This window comes from Herpailurus yagouaroundi, unplaced genomic scaffold (assembly GCF_014898765.1).
Source record: "Herpailurus yagouaroundi ecotype Mexico unplaced genomic scaffold, PumYag 253, whole genome shotgun sequence".
In the NCBI taxonomy this organism is placed as follows: domain Eukaryota; kingdom Metazoa; phylum Chordata; class Mammalia; order Carnivora; family Felidae; genus Herpailurus; species Herpailurus yagouaroundi.
The window spans coordinates 10,179,538-10,205,322 of NW_024412470.1; the positions used below are offsets into that span (position 1 = coordinate 10,179,538).

Here is a 25,785-nt window from a genome sequence, read left to right on the forward strand (position 1 = left end):
GGAAGGTCAGCTGAGCCTGGGGCTTTCGATCACAGGAGCACCAGGCTGTGGTCTTCACCCCGCGGGTGGCTCACCTGGGGTGGAGACCCCGGGGATTGAGGTGCAGGAGAAGCAGGGCGGTAGCCCCCCGTGTGCTCCACCCACAACCAGCACAGAGTATGTGGCTTCGCAGGGAAGCGGCCCGTGGAAAACCCGCCGGCATTGTCGGAGGTCACGGGCTCTCGGCTGTCATCCCTCTTTCCTGAACCCGCCTCAACGCCCTTGTTGCCCGTGACACGTGGCTCGGTTTCCTCCTCTCTTCTTCGTCGCCGGCCGCATCCTTTGTGGCTAACAGGGCGAGGGGCCACGTGGTTATCCTCCGAGATCCAAAACTTGGCCGGAACCCGAATCTCACATACAGTGGGAGGTCCCAGGGGACAATCCCGTAAGGATTTGGTGGCGAGGTTCTGGCTCCCTGTTCACCCCTGGGGCTTCACGGACTCCTCGGTTTTGGATTCTCTGCTGTCCCGCGTACACACTTGTCACTGGTCGCCCCACGCCGCACCCTCCGCGACGTCGCTCGCCGAACCACAGACACGGCGCCGTGTGCGCAGCAGGCTTTACTGAAGGCTCGGGCAGAAAAAGCATTTACGTTAGTTAATGAATTAATTATCTTTAACGTTTATTTATTTTTGAGAGAGAGAGAGGATCCAAAGCAGGCTCTGCACGGACAGCAGCCTGAGGCGGGGCTTGAACTCACGAGCCGTGAGATCACGAGCCGAGTCAAAGTTGGACGCTCTACCGACCGAGCCACCCCGGTGCCCCCAAGAGCATTTACATTTTAGTGCTACGGTTTGTAAAAGTCCTCTTGACTTCCTGCCACCAGGGAGCCCCCTCGTGACTCCTCTTCCGGAGCTCCAGCACCCAGACACCGCGCCATGTGGCTCGATCCCCCTTTTCTGCCGCTCAGCCCGTCCTCCAGGGTCCGCTTTCTCGGCGGAAAAGGGGCCTTGGGTCTCACTTGCCCAAGAAGTCTGTTCGAATGTCTTTGGAACCACACGGAGTTTTGCCCCTAGGAGAACCCTGATGTTACTCTGTGCGTTTCTGTCTCTGGCCTCACAGGCCAACTGTGAGCCTTGCAGGGTAGGACCTATATGGGATCTGTGTCTCCGGAAGTGAAACAATACGGTGGCCGAGAATCCATGTGCTGGAGCAGACTGCCTGGGTCCAAATACTGGCTACACTGCTTCCTAGTCACGTGGCCGCGATCGGGACCGGGTTGTTGGGAGGACCGAAACAGGACAGCAGGACTGACGAGCCTCAGGTGTCGTCTGAAGCATATGCCGAGCGCTCAGCGAGCGCCTGCGCTAACGACCCCCGGATGGACCCGCTGCCGTCGCTTTTCAGCGACTGTCTCCATGCACGGGGACACTTGTCGCTCCAAACCAGGAGGAGAGAGGCCTTTGATGGGATTGAGTGACCCAGTTTGTTGATGTAGGACAAAGTGTGAGTTCTTAGGCGAGTTTTTTTCCTTAGTAAGATTGTAGTTGAAATATTTGGACACAATAAAGGAAACTTTTACTTAACCAGGCTGGGGGGCGGGGCGGGGGGGGGGGTAGTGGAAAAGCGTTCTGTTGTTTCCACCTAAACAGTAACAGGCCACGGAACCCTTTGGGTTTCCCTTCTCATAACTAATCACTTAACACTGAAGATTCATTTGGGGTCTTGTTTCTTGGTCTATACAGAACAAAATAAGGCAGGTTTAAAAGTCCTTTATTTGAATCTTAGACAAAGAACAAGCATGGCCTTATAAAGACTGGCTTAAAAGCACATAAATCTGGTGTCATTTACGCATCACAACCGACGTAACTATTGTTGGAGAGAATCGTAGCCCGTTCCTCGTCTTTTAACCTGTTCTTTGTTCAGTGTGGACACGATCTTGGAAGGAAAACCCGCTGATGTGGCTTGGTGAACGCTCTCTCCTCGGGCCCTAACGGCTGCTCGGGTGAAGCACCACGGGTCTCAGCCCCACCACACTTGCCAACGTGACGAGAACTAAGTAATTGGTGTCTTAAGGCCAGATGTACGCGGCGGTTTTCACCCACCTTCTATGTCCCCCTCATCTCTTACCCAGGTGGCTGGCCTGGCATTTAGGGCCGAGGGTGAGGGGAATGGTCCAATCTGCATTCACTGTGAAAGTCAACCTGCTCATCTCTCTGGGGTTCCCATGTGGGGGCCATCTCAAGCCTCCGGGTTTAATTAATGGTCACCAGCTGCACTGGGCACGAGAAGCAACACAGTGCGCTGTTTGTTGACCTTGGCAAATGACAGACCAGGATTTATTTACTCCTTGGTTCCCCAAACTAATATAATGGAGGCTTTTAATGTGCTGCACCTTTAATGCTTAAAGTGAGCAAACCGTTACGTCGAGACTGGTGTCCGTGATCCGCCAGTGGCTAGCCACGACACGATCCACACACAGGACCAAATTTCCCGATCAAGATGCCTCTGCCCTTCTTTTTATACAGATTATTCTGACAGATAACCCGACAGGTAACACAGCTATTTAGAACAAACTGCTCAAAGTTCTAGACTTATCTAAAATAGACTTTGTTTTCAGCTTAGTCACTAAAAATAGAAGTTAACAGGATACGTTCCGATTTCTGTTTGGGGGGAACAGAACACGGCATTTCTGTTATGTGCATACTTCCGTCTGGACTCCAGCAACATCCTTCTGCACAGTCCAGTATCCTGTTTTCCTAGAAAATAAAAAGTTGACCATAACCCCTAGGAGTGGGGGGTGGTGGGGCACAGAAACTGCCCCCCTCCCCAAATGTTACTAGGGGTAGAAACGAAAACTTCTCACATTTCCTTTCTTTAGGCTTTATTCTTGTTTTTAACGTACGTAATTAGTGTTCACATCAGCAGCAAAGATCCTACTTTCTGTAGATTAGAATGACTCAGGATGGGCAAAACTAACATTCTGGTTAAGAGCGTGGGGTGCACAGGTGGTAATAAGCATCTATCGATTCTGGTGTCGGCAGTCGTACTTGAGAGGTTAGTTCGTATAAATCAGCGGCTGGTATAAAAGGCTCCATTGGAGCTTCGGTTCCCGCGGATCTGCTGCAGGAGCCCGGAGTCGGCCCATCGGTGCGCAGTGGAGAGAGGGCGTTCCTGGGTGGACAGCTTGCGGGAGGTCGGACTGGAGGGGACAGGGGGTCTTACTCCGGCTCGTCAGTAAAAAAGGGGTCACTCCTCATAGGTGGTTGACGTGGGAGTTGCTTTGAAACTTTCCAGTGTCGCGAAGTCGAACGCGGGTTTTTCCCTGTGCCGTTTTTCTGCCAAGTTTCACAACCTGAGCTTTAGGAAAAGGGCAGGAGTCAGAAAGTAGTGCAAAAGTTGCAGGAGCTGGACAGCCGTCCAGTGTCCAGGACCCCCAATGCCACAGCAACGGCTGTCTTGTCGGGGCCACTGCTGTGACGACCGGGCTCCTGCCCGGCAGGAAGGGTCCAGCCAGGAAGGTTTAGTCGGGACAGTGTCTCTTTAAAAATGATAGAAAAATCAGTTTGAATCCCAAGCTGCTTGTCTGTTTCTAAGTAATGTTTATTTAGAACATTCAAGAATGACTCACAGAACATTGCTGCTTTCAAATACCTCCGTGTCTACTCCTTGCTAACAAGAAAAGGCAAAGCCGTGCCAACTTGGTGTTGGGAGGCTGCAGTCCTTTAGAAAAAAGTTAGTTTTGTTAGATTTTTTTGGTTTTTACTTGTGAAAAGACAAACCCTGACACTCAATAATCTAACGTAAAGCTTCGCAACTACAAGCCTGGCAAACACTGGATTCGAGATGATCCTTGTACAAATCCTCACTTTGGAAAGAGGCCGTCTACACCTACTACTGTAACGCAGCTGCGTATCTGTTCTGAGCGAGCTCAACGCCCCCCTGGGGAAGGAGCCCCTACGTCTGACTCCGTAGTTCGCACGGGAAACATCGATTTCCATTAAAAGCCTAAAAACGTGGGATTTGCCACCAGGTGAAGGACCATTCCTGGCTGTCCCCATCATCACTTCCCAAGACTGCGGCGGGGGCGGCCCCAGGGGAACAGGGTCCTGTACCTCCCGGGGGGACTGCCCGCTCTAGTTTAACCAAGTCCCTGCCAGCTTGCAAAACCCCACTTAAAAACTTAATAAATTAAAATGATATGTACACATACATATCCCGAGGGCACAACTCCTGGCTGCAACCCCCCAGAGGCGATTTCACCAACACACTAAACCAAAACACCAGCTTGCTGTATTAACGAATCAGGTGTAGCCGCTTGCTATTTCCCGACAGCCCTCACTGGTGGGAGCCTTACACGTGTTAGATCAAAAGCACTGTGGGGCCCAGGGAGTAGTAGTGGCTTTGATGGAAACTCAGACGGTGGACTACTTCTCTGCCAATTGTCAGCAGCCATTCGCTCGCTTCCTGAAACCGCACCCTGAGAAGCCCACTCCCTCATCTCCAAACACCAAGTCAAGGCCAGGAAACCACAAGGAGCTAGAGGGTCAGCAGGGGGAGTGGGGGGGGGGCTCCCAGGCTGCCGCTGAAGGTCATGACTCCTTGCTGTCTCTCCTGCACGTCCACCTGGAGGAGAGGCCTTTGGGGGGGCCGACGGCATGACCGCCACCTGCCGGCGGACGGGTAGGGAGAGCTGGGACAGACGGGGAGGTGCACGCGCAGGCCACCCTTGTGGGCAGCTCCGGCAGACCGGGGGCTGGGGAACGAGGTCACCTTCCCACTGGCCGCGGCCACGGCTGCTTTCTCAGCTGATCTGCACGACGGACGGAAGGCACGGGGACGGAGAAGAGACTCCAAGAGAAGACGGTCCTGTGACCTGTGGGTCTCGTTGGCACGGCCCTCTTGTCCTGGTGCCCATTCCAACTGGAGCATCCCAGGAAGACAGTCCCTGCCGGGATATGGTCCCGGACTCTGGGAGGCTTGTGCGTGGGGCAGGGCGAGGCTCATTATCACGGCCAACTCCAGACGGCCAGGTACCCGGGCAGCAGGGCGCTTCTCCCCCACACTGCATGCGCAAGTTAAACTGATTTCCTTGGAGAGCATCCAGCTAGCTCGGGCAGAGGGGCATTACTGTCCAGAGCCAGAAGCCTGAGCGAGTCTTCAGATTTCGAAGGCAGGCCTGACTGTGCGGGCTGGCAACGCCCCAGCCGCACGGTCCCCTGGAGGATTTGCAGGAAGAGGCGGCCCGGGCGATTAGGGTGAGAAGTAGTGTTTGCAAAGTTTCGCAGGACGAGAATAAGGAAGACTCAGTCAAGAAACCGAAGGCAGAACATCAGAGAGAAAAAGAAAAGTAGTCAAAGTACAATAAGATACAAAGGAACGTGGTAGGACTATTTCTTCTTTTTTTAATACGGGAGGACAAAGAAGCGGATTCCTTCACCGTCTTTTCCCTGGAGAAGCTGAAAATTATTGCCGAGTTATGGGAGGCACTGGCCAAACAGGAATCCAAGCTCGCCTGTCTGCATAGTCTTAAGGAATAAGTACTTGTCGGTTCTCAAGAGAAAAGAAAACCTGTTTGTTTCACGTCACTATCAGCAGAAGGTGGGCAGTGGGTGGGAATTCACGGCAAAAGTGAAGGATCTGTCCCGGGGTCCTTGAGGAACCCGCACCAGGCGAGTAATGAGAGCCTGTGTACAGGCTCAGACGCTAACGCTCAGCGGCCTCAGCATAGATGGTTGCTGTGGCTTAATCTTAAACTCCAACAATCGCATCAAAACCTGCCGTGTCTTCCACGTGTGTGTTCACAGAGCTGGCCCCTCCTCCCACGGCCCACCTCGCTCTCGCGTTTTGTCCTCTCCAACCTGCCGCCCTCCCTGTGGCGCCCAACACATTCAGTGTCACGTTTGAACCACAATCCCAGGTAAAGACCAACCTTCCCCAATGGGGAGTCTTTTTCTCCCCCCTTTTGCCTAAAGCTCCACATTATTTTGACCTTTTTGGGGGCTGTTTTTTTTGGCTGTTCCGGTTCTGAAATCTGTTTTCCAATCAGCACAATATCCGCAACGGATCTGCATGAAGTCAACGGGAACGCTCATCCGCGGAAACACTTGGCGTGCTGCACGGCTGTAAATAAAGATCTCTTTATCAAGAAGCGAAATGGCAGAGGAGGGAAGGGGATCTTACTGTAAAGATGACTATTTAAACACAACAGAAATACAGAAGAGACAGCAATTCAGAAAGTACAGGAAACAGTCCACCCCAGGCAGCACTGGAGGACAGGGAGGCAGCTGCCACTGGAGAAATGCCGTCTCCCTCGAGTCTGAATTTCAGTGCTTTCCAAGTGGAAGGGCAGATGGTGAAAAACAGCTTTTCCCACTCCCTTGAACCCCACTGCGAGGCGGCTCTGTGCTCGCCACCAAGCAGGCAGGAAGGAGCATCTCTCCCCGCTCTGCGGTCTGGCAGAGTCCCACTGTTTTCCCACGCAGCCCCACGTCACTACTGTAACGACTCCGGGATGGTGCTGACGACGTGGGCTGCCTCCGTGGCTGCAGGAGGGGAGCCAAAGAAGGTGTTGGTCTGATTCCTCTGCTGATTCCGGAGATAAGGAGGAACGGACGAGCTCTTGATGTGCAGAATCCTGGTGTCCATCACCTGACAGTCAATCTGCATCATCACTTCGTAATCCTGCCCGTTGATCACGTTCTCTGCGGGAGGAATACACATACGGAATCAATATTCAACAGAGTGTGCGATTCTGCCATCAGCTTCGATCCCAGAAAGACATCAATAAGCTTTAACGGCTGTGAACTGTCAATACGCTTTCAAGGGAACAGAGGGACTCCATCAGTCACCAAGCGGCGCTGCGGCTGGGCTAGGTGCTGAGATGGCCCGTCCTCCTCGGTTCCAGCTCCCAAACCGCCTTCGTCGGTTCAGTAAGGTCTCGGAGCAGTGGCCGAGTTAACACCAGAGCTTCTGTCCACAGACATCACAGGAAGATTTCGGTGGCGGGTGGAGGCAAGAAGGCTTAAGTGCTCCCTTCCCCTTCAACAGTGGGAACGAGTAACTGTCAAAAGAACAAACCTATCATGTGGGTGGCAAGGAGACCTGGGCCGAGACTACTTGCCTCCCATTCATCAGTCATGTTTCTAATTTCGCCAAGATTCCCAGCTACGAGTTTAAAGGTCTGCCTTAGCAGCATAAAGCACAGGAAAGACAAGCTGTAGACATGACAGTGATGCTCTTGCCCAGAGGTCCCCATCGCTCCCCTTCCACGTGAAGGGACTCCCATCCCAGAGTTCTTGATTCCTGGTACAAGAGACAAGTGCATTTCCCATTTGGGATTAGAGAGAGTGCTACAGGACTTGCAGGTAAACTAGAGGCTATTTGCAGAGGGAACAGGAAAACCACACAGAGCCACACTTACCTGACACGTGTTGGGTAACTCATCATGAGCTCAAAATATATAGACACATGCTCTTACTTCCTAAGAGGATGAAAACTCTTTATTTTAGGGAGAGAGCCAAATTATTTCCTGGTTTGTAATTCTGGGTACTCGCTTTCCAACTTGAAGTCAATGAAACTTGGGCATAAAACTGATGAGGGAACTGTAAGCGGATAGTCTTTCAAGGCCAGCTGGACATTCACGGCAATGCAGTTAGAAGGTTCACGCCTGCGTGTCCGTTAGCGTTTCCCCTGTGAATCCGGAGCTGGGAGGGGGATCGGGCAAGGGCTGAGCTTACTACCTGTTTATGAAGATGATACGCAGCCCACCAGTGACTTTTGAAATTACACGCTGGGCTTCTCCAGGACCAGGAATTGAATTTAAAAGTAGAATTTTTCTTTTTTTGTTTTACTTTCACACTGTACTATTAATCTAGAGTACTATTAATCTAGAGGAGGGAAATCCAGAGTCTGACATCTGATCTTCAGATTCCATTGTTATGTTTGGGAACACTGAGCCATGGAGTGTGTCACAGGTTAGGATTTACAGAAATGCGCTAATCCAGGGCGTCTGAAATTAGGGTCTAATGTACAGACTTCAGGGAGTCCATACGTTCCTTGAAATTGCATGCAAAGTTCTGTGTGCTTATTTTTCTGGAGAAGGGCCCCAATCACATTCTCAATGGGGTCTATGACTTCCCGAAAGTTGAAAACCACTGGATCTAATAACCTATCAACTTTAAGTTCCTTGAGCAGATGTGAGTCTATTTCAAAGCTAATGGAAGATTCCATCCATCCCTCCACTTCTCTTGGTTGGCTACCTGCTGTGATTTTTAACACAGTCTCCATGGATGGCTGATTTCTCATCACAAGTATTGCAAATGTCCTTCTATTACACTTGGAGTGGATATCCTTTCCCACTTTACTAGAGAGGAAGAACTGTGGGCACTGACTAACCTTACCTATTCTTTAAGACCGTCGCTCCGGACACTTCAATTTTAGGAGTCCTGCCACTATGCGGTGACAACTAAGTAATTTGCTTAGCTTAAAAAAAAAAAAAACAACTGAGGTATAATGGACATAAAATATTAGTTTCAGGTGTACAACTTGGTGACTTGATATTTAGATACATTGCAAAGTCACCACCACAGTACATCTAGTTATCATGTGTCACCAAAGCTAACACAATATTACTGACTACATTCCCCATGCTGTACATGAAAGCCACACGACTTGTTTTAGAACTACAAGTTTGTACTTCCTGATTCCTTTACTGTTTTGCTCCCCACTCCAACCCATCTCCCCCTCGGGCAATCACCAGTCTGTTCTCTGTCTAGGAGTCTGGGTTTGGTTTCGTTTATTTTTTCAGATTCCACATATGAGTGGAGTATGTCTTTTTGGGTCTGTTTATTTAACTTAGCATAACATCCACTAAGTCCATCCGTGTTGTTGCAAAAGGCAAGATTTCATTTGTTCTATGGCTGAGTACTATTCCATCATACGTATAAATATACATACGTCTTTAAAAAAAATTTTTTTTTTGAGAGAGCGAGAGAGAGGGAGAAACAGAATCCCAAGCAGGCTCTGTGCTGTCAGTGAGGAGCCCAACACGTGGCCTGAACCCACGAACCATGAGATCATGACCCGAGCTGAGATCAAGAGTCGGACACTTAACTGACTGAGCCATCCAGGCGCCCCCCATTTGCTTATTTTTGCTTTTGTTTCTCTTGCCTTTGGAGTTAGATCCAAAAAAACATCACCGAGAGTGACGTCAAGGAGTTTACCACTTATGTTAACGTTTTCTTCTAGTTTTATGGTTTCAGGTCTTCAAGTCTTTAATCCATGTTAATTTTTGTATATGGTATAAAATGATGGTCCTATTTCCTTCTTCTGCACGTAGCCGTCCAGTTTGCCCAACACCATTTACCGAAGAGACTGTCTTTTCCCCATTGTATATTCTTGCTTCCTTTGTCAAAAATTAACGGACCATATATGAGGGTTCGTATCTGGGCTCCTGATTCTGTTCCACAGACCCACGTGTTTTTGTGCCAGTACCATACTGTTTTGGCTACTATGGCTTTGCAGTACAGTTAAAAATAAGGGAGCATGGTAACTCTGGCTTTGGACTTTCTCAAGATTGCTTTGAGTATTCGGGGTCTCCTGTGGTTCCACATAAATTGTAGAATTACTTGTTCTAATTCTGTGAAAAAATGCCATTGGCATTTTGATAGGAATGGCACCAAACTTGTAGGTTGCTTTGGTTAGGATGGAGAGTTAACGATGTTAATTCTTCTAATCCCTAAGTATGAAATATCTTTCCATCTGTCTGATTCTTCTTCAATTTCTCTCATTAACGTCTTACTGTTTCCAGTGCAAGGTCTTCCACCTCCTTGGAGGTATTTTATTCTCCTTGATGTAACTGTAATTGGGATTATTTTCTTGATTTCTCTGGTAGTTCGTTATTCACATATATAGAAACACAACAGATTTTTGTTTACTGATTGTGTATCCTACAGCTTCACTGAATTTGTTAATTCTAGTCCTTTTTTTGTGGAATCTTGAGGGTTTTCTAGGCCCAGTATTATGTCGTCTGCCAATAGTGACAGTTCTATTTCTTTCTTTTCTTTTTTTTTTTTTAATTTTTTTTTTAACGTTTATTTATTTTTGAGACAGAGAGAGACAAAGCATGAATGGGGGAGGGTCAGAGAGAGGGAGACACAGAATCTGAAACAGGCTCCAGGCTCTGAGCTGTCAGCACAGAGCCCGACGCGGGGCTCGAACTCACGGACCGCGAGATCATGACCTGTGCCGAAGCCGGCCGCTTAACCGACTGAGCCACCCAGGCGCCCCTATTTCTTTCTTTTCAATGCGTATGCCTTTTGTTTCCTGCCTAACTGCAGTGGTGAGGACTTTCAATACTATTTCGAATAAAAGTGGTGACAGTGGGCATCCTTGTCCTGTTCCTGGTCTTTGAGAAAAAACTTTCAGCTTTTCGCCACTGAGTAGGACGCTGGCTGTAGGTTTGTTGTGGACGGCCTTTATTACGTTGAAGTCTGCTCTTTCTATACCTACTTTGTTTAGAGTTTTTATAAGCAGATGTTTAATTTTGCCCAATGCTTTTCACCGCATCTTTTGAGGCAATCATATGATTTCCATCTTTCATTTTATAAATGTGGTGTATCATGTTGATTAATGTGGATGTTGAACCATACTGGCATCCCTGGAATAAATCTCACTTGACTGTAGTCTATGATCACTTTAACGTATTCCTGAATTGGGTTTGCCAGTATTTTGTTCAAGATTTTTACATCTGTGTTCAGCAGGGGTGTTGTCTTATAATTTTCTTTTCTTGTAGTGTCCTTGTCTGGCTTGGGCATCAGGGTAATGCTGGCCTCGTGAAATGAGTTTAAAGCGTTCCCTCCTCTTCAATTTTTGGAAGAGCTTGAGAAGGATAGATATTAAATCTTCAAATGTTTGGTAGAATTCACTAGTGAAGACATCTGCCCTGGACTTTTGTTTGTTTGGAAGTTTTTGATTACTGATTCAATCTTAATAATTGGTCTAGTCAGATTTTCTATTATGTTTGGTTCAGTCTCGGAAAATTGTGTTTCTATAAATTTATCCATTTCTCCTAGATTGTCCAATTTATTGGCAGATAATTGTTCATAACAGTCTCTTACGATCCTTCTTATTTTTGTGGTATTAGTATAACTTTCATTTCTGACATTATTTGAGCCTTCTGTTTTCCTGGTGAGTCTACCTAAAGGTTTGTCTATTTTGTTTATCTTTTCAAAGAATCAGCTCTTAGTTTCAGGTATCTTTCCCATTATCCTTTTAGTCTCCTATCTCATCTATTTCGGCTCTGATCTTTACCTTCTTCCTTGTACTAACTTTGGGCTTTGTTTGTTCTTCTTCTAGTTTCTTTAAGTGTAAAGTTAAATTTTAGTTTGAGATGTATCTTGTTTCTTGAGGTAAGCTTGTATCCTTACGAACTTCTCTCCTCACTTTTGTTCATCTTACAGTTTGTGGTATTTGTGTTTGTTTTCAATTGTTTCTAAGTATTTTCACCTTTTGACTTCTTCTATGACCCAGCAGCTGTTCAGTAACGCGTTGTTTAATCTCCATGTACTGGCAGTTTTTCTAGTTTTCTTATAACTGATTTCTAATTTCATACTATTGTGGTCAGAAAAGATGTTTGAAAGGATTTCAACCTTCTTGAATTTACTGATCTGTTTTGTGGCCTAATATGTGATCTATCCTAGAGAGTGTTCTGGGTGTACTGGATAAACATAATACAGCAGCAGAGACAGAGCGTGAGCAGGGGAGAGGCAGACAGAGAGGTTAACACGGAATCTGAAGCAGGCTCCAGGCTCTGAGCTGTCAGCACAGAGCCCCACACAGGGCTCGAACCCACAAACTGCGAGATCATGACCTGAATCAAAGCCAACTGAGCCACCCGGGCACCCCTGATTTTACTAATTTTGTGTTTTAACCTTCATACTAGCTTTGTAAGTGAATGAATCCACTATTTTTACGATAGATTTCGTTTTTCTCGTGAGATTTTTACTTTCTCAGGTTTTCTGGTTATTAATCACTGCCATTGCTTTGTAGCTTAAAGAAGTCCCCTTAACATTTCTTGAAAGGCTGGTTTAGTAGTGATGAAAGCTCTGGAAAGGTTTAGCTTTAGTTAAAGCTCTGGAAAGCTCTTTATCTCTCCTTTCAATCCTGAATGATAACCTTGCTGGGTAGAGTATTTGTGGTTGGAAGTTTTTTCCTTCCAGCACTTTGAATATATCCTGCCAGTCTCTTCTGGTCTGCAAAGTTTCTGCTCGAAAATCTGATAGCCTTAATGGGTTGCCCTTGTATGTAACAATTTATTTTTCCCTTGCTGCTTTTAAGATTCTGTCTTTAAGTATTTTAATTATAAATTTTAATTATAATTATAACGTGTCTGGGTGTGGATCTCTTTGGGTTCATCTTGCTTGGAACTCTCTGGGATTCCTGGATCTGGAGGTCTGTTTCCCTCTACAGGTTAGGGAAATTTTCTGCCCCTCTCTTTCTTCTCCTTCTGGGAACCCTATAATGTGAATGTAATTCTACTTTATGTCTTTTTGGTCCCTTAAGGTCTCTTCATTTAAAAGAATTCTTTTTTCTTTCGGCTTCTCAGTCTGGATGAGTTCCACTGCCTTGTCTTCCAGCTCACTGAGCCTTTTAATGTGTTACTCTGCCTGCTGTTGAACCCCTATAGCATATTTCAGCTCAGTTATTTTTCTCTTCAGGTCTCTGACTTCTGTTTGGTCCTTTCTTATATTTTCTTTCTCTCTGATGAAGTTCTCACTGTGTTCATCCATTCTTCCTCTGAGTTCGGCAATCACCTTTATTGACTACTATTTTAAATTCTTTATCAGATTTCTGAACCTCTGTATCATTAAAGTCTTTTTCTAAGGTTCTGTCTTGTTCTTTCATCTGGAACATATTTCTCTGTGTCATTTTGTTTGCTTCCCCGTGTGTTTCTATGTATTAGACAAAGCAGCTCTCTCTCAATCTCGAAGGATTGGCCTCTGTAGGTGATGAAGCTTCTCATTCAACTTTGCCCTGGTTCATGATTATCTCTTGAACCTTTGGGACAGTCTACACCACCTGATTTCTTCTTGATGTGTCCCTGCTGTTGAGAGTGTGCCAAGACCTGTCCGTGTTCCCAGGGGAGGAATCTCATTTAACACCAAGTTCAGGCAAGTAAAAGTGAAATCCCTCAGGCCAAGAGCTTTTAAAGTATGCGGCTCAGTTGAGTGTCCAACTCTTGATTTCAGTTCTGGTCGCGATCTCATGATTGTGGGATCAAGTCCTGCGTCAGGGCGAAGACTGCTTAGGATTTTCTTTCTCTCTCTCTGGCCCTCTCCCCCCTCTCTCTCTCTTAAAAAAAAAAAAGAAAAAGTATGCAAAGAGATAGTCGTAATCCCTGTGCTGGCCGCCAGACCAGGAGATCTGGAGGTGTCACCTGGGCAACAGTTTTAACAAGTGGGGCTCCAGATGAACGAATAATCTCCTTTCTGGGAGGTCTTATAGATCTGTCATGAGGCCAGAGGAGTGGACAACAGAGGTATCTCCCTGGCTTACGCTCCCCGGGAGCACCTTATCAGCCTCTCCCTGTGTGGGCAACCTGAAGCCTACTGCCCAGGCAGGAGCTCGAGGGTAGCTGGCCTTTTCCCCAGGGAGACTGCTGTCTGTGCAGTGCTCTAGGGGTGGTGGCCTGCCAGGAACTGTATTCTCCACTGTTACCTTCCCCTGGAGCTCAGGAACGGCAGCCCCCCTGGCACTAGGGCCAGGCAACCAAGGGCAGCACCGTGTAGACCGTGCCTACCTGCTGGCTTCAACTAGGCAGGTGGAGAGCGTATGGGGCGTGGCATGCTCGCTGGCTTCAGAAAGGCAGCCGGAAGATGAGCCCGCCTGTGGGCATCAGGACTGCGGCAGGAGGGCGCCTTCCTGTGCCGGAGCACCGGCTGGGGGTGGGGCAATGCTGCGCTCAGCTGCCAGGGAGAGGGGAGCGCGGCACCTGCCTACAGGCACTCTCTGGCTGCAGTGAGGCAGCAGGATGGTCTCCTCCCTGCGTGCCGGTGGGGGCAGGGGGGGGTGCAAAACTGGCCTCACCAGTGCCTCTCCTCCGGGAGAGTTTCGACTGTCTCCCCTCCAGCTGCTGCTTTTAGATCGGCAAGTGAATTTCCTTCTCATCTAGTCTAAGCACTTGTCAAACTGCTGTCCGTGCACTGGGTCGGGGTGAATGAGGCTACAGGCAAGCTCTCTGAAAGGGGACCTCGGTCTCTACAGTCCTTTGGGTTCTTTGGATAATCAGCCCCGTTCACTTCCTAATAAGCTGGATGTTCTGGGCTTGTCTCTCCAGTGCAGGACTCGAGGGGCCTGATGTGGGGCGCCGACCCCTTGCTTCCCGGGCAGAGGCCGCGGGCTGGTGAGCTCCTTCCCTGTTGTGCGTCACTGTGCCGGGGACGGGGTTTTGGCACCGCTGCGTCTCTCTGCCTCTCTCACCCGTCCGGATGGGGTCTTTCTACCCTTTGTCGGGGAGAAGCAGAGGGAAACTTTCCAGAGGCAGCTGTAGGTGTGTGCGGGAGGAGGGGAGTCGGGATCTTCCTATATGACCACCTTGTGGAAGTCGTTTGCTCATCTTCGGAGAATTAAATCCGAATGCCTGCAAGTTAGCCAACGTTTCGGCAGCTGCGGCTCTCTGGAAGACAGACAACCTGCCCGTGCATTTGGAGCCATTTCATTTGGAACGTGCGGCTGGGCTCAGATTTCAAGGGGTCACACCAATCGTTTCCTTTTGGAACCACAGTTATTCCCCGTTTCAGAAAAACTGTGTGTGTTGTGGGGGGTGGGGGAGTGGGGGGGTGCAGCATGCTCACGTGCACACTGGGGCATACGTGCCCAGATAACGGAAAGCACATGTGTTAGAGACATATAACATACGTTATTAATTTTTACTGCTTTTCTGGATTAATGTGGGATCCAGATGACAATTTTGAGATCAGGAGTAGGTTCCCTCGTACGTGGCCCAAGCCACCTGCAAAAGTCACTACAGCCCGTGTGCCCGCGGTGGTTCACACCGATAACTGGATTTCCCTGATACCTTAAGTGCCTGAGAAGAAACGGAGGACCTGGTGACAGAAGCTCAGATGCCTTGAGGGAAAAGTAAAGCTGTGGCCTGGCCCCCAAACCCGGGAGTCCCCAGCCGTGGCTGCAACGGCACTGCCATCTTAAGCCCAGCCGGGAGACTCAGACGAAGGATGGTCTAGGCGGCCATAAAGACAGGTTCGGTGCTTTACTCCTTTCTGGAAGCAACGACTTCTGGGGCCAGGAAACGATGAGTGCCATCGGAAGGCCACCAGGGAGGACGGGAATGCCTTGAGCTGGATTCAGGAAGCCCCTTCTGAGTGACACGCTGGGGTCTCCGGGCGTGAAGTGACCTGCCGCGAGGAGCCCCAGGTTACCCAAACCTCTGCACGACAGTCGAGGGGCACAGCGTAATCTTCTATCCGCTCCGTGGGACTCAGTAAAGAGTTCTCTCGGTGTTTCAGTACTCACCCCTGCATCTCACCACTACTGGTGAGGTTCTGACTATTTTAATTAAAGGAGGACGGACTGGGAAACAGAGTATGGTAACTCGGGACCCCTCGCCTGGGCTGTCGGGCGTCTGTTCACACGGTACACTTGCAGGAGCAGCAGAGAGGCTCTGAAAGTCCCCTCGAAAGGGCAGGTGAGGCTCCTGTTACCTTTCACTCCAAGGCTGTGAGTGTGGTCAACAACTCATCGTCCCTGAAAGGCCAGCGTCTTCAACTGTTGCCCACGATTCGCGCCTCAGTGTGAGTAACAGACTCGGCACCTCCACTGCGGGCCAGGTCCCCGCCGTCCACGTGCAGCGCCCTCGTACTAAGAGCGTCAAGCGCAGGAGCCTTGTGACAGGACAGCCGAGAGCCGAGATACGTGACGGGACGGCTAAGCTGTTTTGGGGTACTTAATAAAAAAAAGACCGGGACTGTTCGGGGAAAGCTGGCCCAAAAGGAACGGCATGGAATGAGAGGTTAAGGGCTCGCTCCCCGTCACCTCTCAGCAAACATGTGGCTACTGCACAGGTGACGAAAGTCCTTTTCCGTCCTGGGCCTTCTGAAGTGAGCAGGAGAATGAGATGAAACCCTGATCTGAGTCAGGAAAAAGGTGTAGAAAAAAAAAAAGGATACTTCAAAAACAAAATTCATCAGACACATAAAAAGGAAAAGGAATGAAGGGCTTCAGATACGAACGCTAAAATGTGATTCTGAAAGCTCAGAAGGGTTGAGGAAGCAGCAAATGTGCCTGGACCCTGGAGGTGGAAAAACTCCAGGCAATGTGGAATTTTGAACAGCCTGTAAACGCACAGTAACCGAGAACGGCCTGCCAGGAAGGAGACGGTTAGCTGGCTGGTGGCTAGCCCACACCAGAACCTTGACCATAAACAGAATTTAAAGATGCAGACGTTTCACAGGAGTTTAATTTTAAGAAGTCACAAGACTTCAATGCTTTGCAAAGAAGCATGTGTCATGAAACAGATTTCTATTTGGGATCAGACACTAATCCTAACAAGAGGTAGTTGGCTCCGTGTAAGCTAAGCTGGTGACAGGCAGTGACAGGCTGTCGGTATCTGTGCCTGAACCCAGTGGGGTTGGGGGGGGGGGTGGGGGTGTGTGAGGTTGCATGGACAGTAGATAAAAATCCGCCAATTCACAGACCACAAGAGATACCTTCAAGCAAAACAAACAAAAGGAAAAATACGGAAGGAAGTCCAAAAGGGGAGACACCACGGGAGGGGAGGGGAGGAGGTGGGGAGGGAAGGAGCAGGGGGAGGGGAGGAGGGAAGGGAATACAATGAACAGTGAAGTGGCACAAGGTCACGGCATGGCAGCTCCCAAGAACTCCCATAAGCTGGGGCCACTACGCCTGGTCCATCTTATCGCCCATTTTCAACTCGAGTCCTGGTTTTGACCATCCCAACACACCATGCACTGTATCTCTGTTGGTATTTTTTCCTCTATTTGAAAAAACCGCCCTTTCTGCTCTTTCCCACCCAAATTCTCTCTCCGAGTTCTATTAACCCTCTAAGGTCCATTTCAAGTCCCACTTGTTAGAAACCTTCCACGAGAACTCCGCCACTGACCTTTTTCTTCATACCCAATATATAAATGTTCTACTTAATTGAACTGTGTCAAAATACTTACAGAAAAGAGCTTTGGCTCCTTTAAGAAATGACTGGCACTTCCGAAGGTGGGGCAGCTAGAACCTCTCCCCGCTCAGCTGGGAAGGACCCTAACAGTCACACTATGGATGGAAACACAGTAGGTACTTCCGACTTGAAGAGTCTTTCTGGAGACGCAAGGAACATGGACAAGCAAAAGAGCTCCTTGCGACCCCCATGTCTGCCCTCTGCCTGAAGAAACTAAAAGCAGTGGGGGGGGGGAGGGTGGGGGCAGAACTTTGGGCTGGGAGTGTCCAAAGACAGGGAGACCCGGGGGGAGGGAGCAATATCATGTTTAGCTGTAAGACAAACCAGAATTTGGGGGACACTTGGGGGGGCTCAGTCAAGTGTCCGACTCTTGGTTTCAGCTCAGGTCATGATCTCGTGGCTTCGTGGGTTTGAGTCCACATTGGGCTCTGTGCTGGCAGTGCGGAACCTGCTTGGGATTCTCCCTCTCTCTGTCTCTCTGCCCTTCCCTACTTGTGCCGTCTTTGTCTCTCTCAAAAATAAACTTAAAACAATATATATATACATAATTAAAAAGACAAACCAGAACTTGTTATGGGCACTGAGCAATTGGGAGTCAAATGACAAAAAGCCTATCTAGTTATTCAGATCTATAATAATTTCACACAAAAAAGTGGGGGCCTGGAATAGCGTATACAAAAACCATTAACCCTTACTTGGGGTGGTCATGATGAATGAGGGGAGCTACTAGAATTCAGGGGGCAGAGGTCAGGATGCTGGACAATCTGCAAGGCACAGGGATAGTTCCACATCTTGTGCAATATTCACATAGGTTAAAAAAAAAAACCCTTATTACTACTATATTAATCAAGACAGAACCTCACTGGTTTACTAGGCAGTGTGACTTCAGAATACATTCTTATAACTACCCCCACTATGCTGGGAATATTGTTTCTTTCTGAACTCGAGAACTGTTCATCTCATGGACGCCTGGGTGGCTCAGTTGGTTAAGTGTCTGACTTCGGCTCAGATCACGAACTCATGGTTCGTGGATTCAAGCCCCGTGTCGAGCTCTGCACTGACAGTATGGAGCCTGCTTGGGATTCTCTCTCGCTCCTCTCTCTTTGCCCCTCCCCCGGCTCTCTCTCTCTCTCTCTCTCAAGATAAATACATACATTAAAAAAAAGGGTTCATCTCAGAAAATCACATCACCGGTGCCAGAACCACTCTTGGAATCTGGATCACTGTCAGGACACATTGGCATCAGTCTGCATTTCTAGCAATTGCTCTCGGGGACAGTATGCATCGGTGCAAGTACCTGACTTGGTCACTACCTCTTCTATATGATATATAGCGCCTGAACATTATACATAAATAGTCATGAATTCAACAGACATTTACTCAATTCCTACCATGTGCCAGGCACTGAGGACAGAGGAGTGAACAAAACAAGAAAAGAAATTCCTGTCCTCACAGAGCTTCCTTCTTAGAAAACGAGAGAGGAGGCAGAGACACAAAGTATACAGAATGTTAAATAAGTACTACGGAGGAACACAAAAGCATGGAAGGAGGTTAGCGAGTGTGGTGGGTGGGGAGGGGCATGCGGGTTTAGACACGGTGCCCAGGGCGCCTCTGCTAGAAGGTGATCTCTGAGTAAAAACGTCAGGAAGTGAGGGGCAAGCCATGCAGCCCTCAAGTGGAGAGTCGCGGGCACGTCTGAGGTGCCAGGAGGACATTTAGCAGAGAAGAGCAGCAAACGATAGGAAACAGGTGAGGCCTGATGGGCCAGAGAGAACAGGGCTAGCACTGTAACTTGGGAGTTGCCTACAGACAAAAGACAGATGGGACCAAATGGTATCACTCTCGGGGAAGGAGTGATGGGAACATGTGGGTTAAGAAGAATGAGCATGGGGGCGCCTGGGTGGCTCAGTCGGTTTAGCATCCGACTTTGGCTCAGGTCATGATCTCATGGTTTGTGAGTTCGAGCCCCACGTCGGGCTCTGTGCTGACAGCTCAGACCCTGGAGCCTGCTTTGGATTCTGTGTCTCCCTCGCTCTCTGCCCCTCCCCCACTCTCTCTCTCTCTCTCAAAAATAAATAAACATTAAAAAAAGGAGGAGGAGGAGGGGAGGAAAGGGAGGAGGGGGGAGAGGGAGGAGGGGGGAGAGGGAGGAGGGGGGAAGAACATGAACAGGTCTTGAATCTCATGATTGATGAGATCGAGCCCCGCATCGGGCTCCACACTGATAACACGGAGCCTGCTTGTTCTCTCTCCCTCTCTCTGTGACCTTTCCCCACTTGCACACATGCATGCTCTCTCAAAATAAATAAACAAACATTTAAAAAAAGAAGAACGAGCATGAGGAGAAAAGGGAAGGTCTGTGGTTTCATCACATCACAGAGAGTACCTTTATCTGAGAAACCAAACTCAATTTGTAACCTACATTGATCCATTCATTCATTCACCAGTATTTGAGCACTGATTACAGGCCAGGTACTGTTACCGACTCTTATAAACATTAGGTCCCAGACCATAATTAGGCCGTATCCAATTAGACCTAGGGAGCATTTTCTAAAGGAACATGGACAACATATGATGGGTTACAAAACTGTCAGTCAACATTCACTGAGTGCTTTAAACTGTGAGGGATTACAGAAGAAAATGGGGCTTCTTCCCTTCCATAACTTCCTGGAGTGTTGCAAAAGCAGAATTTAAAATATTTAAAACCTTTAAAATCTTGGCAGTCCAAGATGGCGACATAGGAAGACCCTGAACTCAATGTCCTCCCATGGACACACTGAATCTATACATATAGAGCAATTCCTCCTAAGGAAGAACTGAGGATTGGTTGAACAGCTTCTGCACAATAAACAACAGAAGGACCACATAGAGAACGCCAGGAGAGGGAGACATGGCTGGAGGTGCCAGCCAGTGCCATTTTTTACGTCTCCCCCCATCAAGTCATAATAGCTCAGGTGAGAACAGGGCCAGCCTGCTAGGGCCACCCCAGCTCCAGCTGTCCATCCCCCCAGGGTAACCCCAGCACAGCACTCCCAGGGACGCCTGGCCCATGCCTATCTAGCTGCCAGTAATAGTAGGGGACTTTAATATCCTACTTATAACCACAGATCATCCAGACAGAAAAATCAATACAAAAGCATTGGCCTTATTAGACCAAATGGACTTAAAACTTAAGAATACACACTTCCTTCCCTCCCTCCCTCCTTCCCTCCCTTCCTCCCTTCCAAATAAACATTTTCAAGGGGTGCCTGGGTAACTCAGTTAAGTGTCTGACTTCAACTCAGGTCATGCATGATCTCGTGGTTCGTGGTTCCTGAGTTCGTGCCCTGCATCAGGCTCTGAGCTGACAGCTCTGAGCCTGGAGCCTGTTTCTGATTCTGTGTCTCCCTCTCTCTCTGCCCCTACCCCACTTGTGTGCCCTCCTTCCCTCTCCCTCTCTCAAAAATAAATACACATTTAAAAAAACTTAAAAATGAGGCACCTGGTGACTCAGTCGGTTAAGTGTCCGACTTCAGCTCAGGTCGTGATCTCCTGAGTTCGACCCCTGTGTCGGGATCAAGACTGATAGGTCAGAGCCTGCAGCCTGCTTCGGATTCTGTGTCTCCCTTTATCTCTGGGCCCCAACTCCACTAGTACTCTCTGTTTCTCAAAAATGAATAAATGTTAATTTTTAAAAATTTTTAAAAAAAAGAATAAACATTTTCAAGTGTACATGGAACATTCTCCAGGATAGATCACATGTTCAGCCCCAAAACAAGTCTCAATAAATTAAAGAAGACTGCAATCTTACCAAGCAAGCATATTTTCTGGCCACAATAGTACGAAACTAGAAATCAATTACAATAAGAAAACTTGAAAAAAAAACCTACAAATAAGTGGAGACTAAATATGCTACTAAATATCCAATAAATCAATGAAGAAATCAAAGAGAAAAAATTTAAAAATACCTTGGGACACAAGGCAATAGAAACATAACTTTCCAAAATCTATGGGATGGAGCAAAGGCAGTTCTAAGAGGGAAATTCATAGCAGTACAGGCATACATACCTCAAGAAACAAGAAAAATCCCAAATAAACAATCTAACTTCACACCTAAAGGAACTAGAAAAAGAACAAACAAAGCCCAAAGTTAGTGGAAGGAAGGAAAGATGAGAGAGGAAGTAAATGAAGTCGAGATTTAAAAAAATAATAGAACAATGTAAAAGTTTTTTTTCTTTTAATTGATAAGCCTCTAGTCAAACTCATCAAGAAAAAAAGATGGCCCAAATAAAATCAGAAACGAAAGAAGTTAACAACTGATACCACAGAAATACAGAGAATCCTAAGAGAAACTCCTATGAACAATTATACACCAACAAATTGGAAAATCTAAAAGAAATAATGCCAGAAACACAAAACTTTCCAAGACTGAATCACGAATATTTAGAAAATCTACTCTTGAGTTTGGGATGCCTGGGTGGCTCAGTTGGTTAAGTATCTGACTTTTGGCTTCAGCCCAGCTCATGATCTCACAGTCATGAGATCAAGCCCCATGTCAGGCTCTGTGCTGAGTGTGGAGCCTGCTTAAGATTCTCTCTCTCCCTCTCTCTCTGCCCCTCCCCTACTCATGCTCTCTCTCTCTCTCTCTCTCAAAAATAAAAAACCTGAATAGAACAATTACAAGTAATGAAATTGAATCAACAGCTTAATATTAAAAACTCTCCCCAAACAAAAATCCAGCAGAAGACAGTTTCACAGGTGAATTCTACCAAGCATTTAAGAAAGAGTACTTATCCTTCTCAAATTATCCCAAAATACTGAGGAGGAAGAAACATTTCTAAACTCATTTTACGAGGCCAGCATTACCTTGATGCCAAAAACCAGACAAAAGCAACATAAGAAAAGAATATTACAGGCCAATATCCCTGATGAACGTTGACATAAAAATTCTCAACAAAATATTAGCAAACTGAATCCAATAATATGTTAAAATGATCACATGCCACAATCAAGTGGGATTTATTCCAGGGATGCAAGGATGGTTCAACATCCATGACTCAATCAACATGATACACCACATTAACAAAATTGAAGGTAAAAATCGTATCTCAATAGATGCATTAAAACACTCAACAAAGCAGGTATAGAAAGAGCATATCTAAACATAATAAAGGTCATATACAACACACCATCAGCTAGCATCACTCACTCAATGGGGAAAAGCTAAAGCTTTTCCTCAAAGATCAGGAACAAGACAGGGATGCCCACTCTCGCCACTTTTATTCAACATAGTACTGGAAGTCCTAGCCACAGCCATTAGGCAAGAAAAGGAAATAAAAGGCAATCCAAGTTGGAAAGAAGCAGAACTGTCACTATCTGCAGATGACAATATTACATATAGAAAACTCTAAAGATTCTACCAAAAATCTATTAGAATTAATGAATTCGGTAAAGTTGCAGGATACAAAATTAAGTTGGTTGCGTTTCTATATGCTAATAACAAACTATCAGAAAAAAATTAAGAAAACAATCCCACTTACAATTACATTAAGAAGAATAAAACACCTAGGAATAAATGTAAACTAAGGAGGTAAAACGCTGTACTCTGAAAACTATAGGACACGGACTAAAGAAAATGAAGACAAATAAATGGAAAGATATACCGTGCTCATGGACTGGAAGAATTAACAGTTAAAACGTCCACACTAAGTAAAGCAATCTCCAGATTCAATGCAATCTCCATTAAGATACCAATGGCATTTTTCAGAGAAACAGAACAAAGAATCTGAAGATTTGTATAAAACCATTAAAGACCCAAATAGCCAAAGCAATCTTGAGAAAGAAGAACAAAGCTGGATGTGTCATGCTGCCTGATTTCAAACTATACTACAAAGCTACAGTAATCAAAACAGTATGGTACTGGTATAAAACAGACACACAGATCAATGAAATAGAGAGCCCAGAAATAAATCCATGGATAAATGGCCAATTAATCTATGATAAAGAAGCCAAGAATATACAATGGCAAAAAGACAGTCTCTTTAATAAATAGTGTTGGGAAAACTGGATAGCTACATGCAAAAGAACAAAACCGGACCTCTGTCTTACACCATGCCCCAAAATAAATTCAAAATGGTTTAAAGACTTGAATGTAATATCTGAGGCCATAAACCCCTATAGGAAACATAGGCAATAAGCTCTCTGACATGGTCTTAGGAATATTTTTTAGGATGAGTCTCCTCAGTCAAGGGCAATAAAAGCTAAAAGAAACAGAAGAGATTACATCAAACTAAAAAGCTTTTGCACAATGAAGGAAACCACTGGCAAAGCGAAAGGCAACCTACTGAATGGGAGAAAATATTTTCAAATCATACACCCGATAAGGGCTTAATATCCAAAATACACAAAAAACTTATACAAGTTAATGTAAACAAAATAAACAACCCTATTAAAAAATGGGCAGAGGACTTGAAGAGACATTTTTTCCAAAGAAGACATCCAGATGGCCAACAGACACATGAAAAGATGCTCAACATCACTAATCATTACGGAAATGCGAATCAAAACCATAACGAGATATCACCTCCTACTTGTCAGGCTGGCTACTATCAAAAAGACAAAACATAACAATTTTTGGCAAGGATATGAAGAAAAGGGAATCTTTATACACTGCTGGTGGGAATGTAAATTGGTGCAACCACTATGGAAAACAGTATAGAGGTTCCTCAAAAAATTAAAAACAGAACTGTCACATGATCCAACAATTCCATTTTTGAGTATTTGAAGAAAACAAACACACAAATCTGAACAGATATATGTGCCTATATGTTCACTGCAGCATTATTTACAATAGCCAAGATATGTAAATGCCCATCAACAGATAAATGGATAATGAAGGTGTGGTATCTATACACAATGAAGTATTAGCCATAAAAAAGTATGAGATCCTACCATCTGAGACAACATGGATGGACTTTGAGGGTACTGTGTTTGGTGAAATAAGACAGAGAAAGACAAACGCTGTATGATTTCACTTATGTGTGGCATCTAAGAAACAAATGAACAAAGGACAAAGAAAACAAAACAGAAAAAGACTCGTAGATAATACAAAACAAACTGTTGGTGTGTTTGTAAATGTTGGTTAACAAAAGAGAGAGGGATGGGGGGGGGGGCTGGCCAGGCAAAATAGGTGAAGGGGGATTAAGAGGCACAAACTTACACTTATAGTAAGTCAAGATGTAATGTACAGCATGAGGAATATAGCCAACAATACTGTAATTAGCTTTGTGGGGATCGTTTTGTATAAAAATACCAAATCACTGCGATATACACCTGAAACTAATAGGATATTGTATGCCAGTTATCCTTCAATAAAAAAAACTATACTGGGTAAAATATCACGCAAGTGAATTTCCTCTGAAAGGCCTTTCCTTACTACCAAAACTGAAGTAACCTCCCCAAGTCATGTCAGCCCTTTTTCTTCAAAGCACCTGTCACGTGCATAATTAAACACTGGACTGTTTTCTTGTCTACTGATGGGTGTCTTCCCTACTAGATCATCGGCTAGGTCAAGTCAGGAAGCAGGTCTGTTTCATTCACCACTACTCACACCCAGAGCTAGCACGGCACCTGCCCGGCACCCAGCAGACAATGAGAAATACAGAAAGTGACCTTAGTGTTAAGAAGGCTGACCTCTCATACCTGCTAATTATGTCATCAGCTAACCCTCTGCTTCCTGAAAATTCCACCATTCTTGGCTCCAACCTGAGAAAGTGCCATCCCAGAAAGGTTCCAGAAAGGGTGCTAAGCAGCAAAGGATTTCTAATGTCCTCAAACACAAAAATAGTCCCGCTAAGACCTCGTCTCTGAAACACAGTCACTTCTCTTCAACCTCTAGTTTATATATTGAATTCCTAACCATCCACAATGATTCATTATTACTATTATTATCATTATTATTGAAATATAGTTCATATACAATAACAAAGACTCTCTTAAAGGTGACCAGATGAGATTGATCCCCTGGGAAATTTTGAGTCCTATGCTACAAAGGTCTACACTATCTATTTGGGCAAGTTCCTACTTTTTCCTCAAGTTCAGATCCTCTGCGGCTTTTGATAGCCTCCTAGGAGAATTTTGGGAAACCTGGCTCATTCCACAATTGTTCGGAGATGGATGGTATTAGACTTGCTTTTCTCTGGGCCTGCCTACTCTTTCCCTGAGAATTCTGCCCACAAATAGGGTGGCTTTTTCATGGGATGGGCAGAAGAGTTCTGGTTCACTGATCTCAAACAGCTCCTGAAAGATCATTAAAAAGGATAGGATTAACAAAATTATTACTCGTTTCTTCAAACTGAGTTCCTGAACTACCAAACAGACATCTGCTTATGTAACTGTAATTATTGCCTCAAAAACTGAAAACAAGTGAACTGCAGGTAGGGGACCCATCATAAGACTGGGCGGGGGTTAAACTTCATTCCGAAAGCCGAGTGAACTGGGCCTGGTACCTGCTCTGCCCTGAGGTTGTAGTTGGGAGTGTTAGTTTGGGATCTGGAGCCCAACTCTAGGGATGGCCAGTAACTTTCTTGCTTCTAATAATTAAATCACCGGCACTAGCGCCT

At 46.4% G+C, this 25,785-nt stretch overlaps 1 protein-coding gene across 3 annotated transcripts in view; it reads right to left on the minus strand.

The window, feature by feature from the left end:
* Positions 1–1,735: 1,735 nt before the first annotated feature.
* The window catches only part of ATF6 (activating transcription factor 6), a 209,274-nt gene continuing 185,224 nt past the window's right edge, over positions 1,736–25,785 (minus strand). For 2 of the 3 annotated variants that reach the window (XM_040460897.1, XM_040460896.1), the window contains exon 16: positions 1,736–6,683. In XM_040460897.1, coding sequence (XP_040316831.1) covers positions 6,475–6,683 — 209 coding nt within the window. In that variant the 3' untranslated portion in view covers positions 1,736–6,474. Of the gene's footprint in view, positions 6,684–14,895; positions 16,128–25,785 lie in introns of those variants that run through there. The other variant, XM_040460898.1, reaches the window with a different exon arrangement.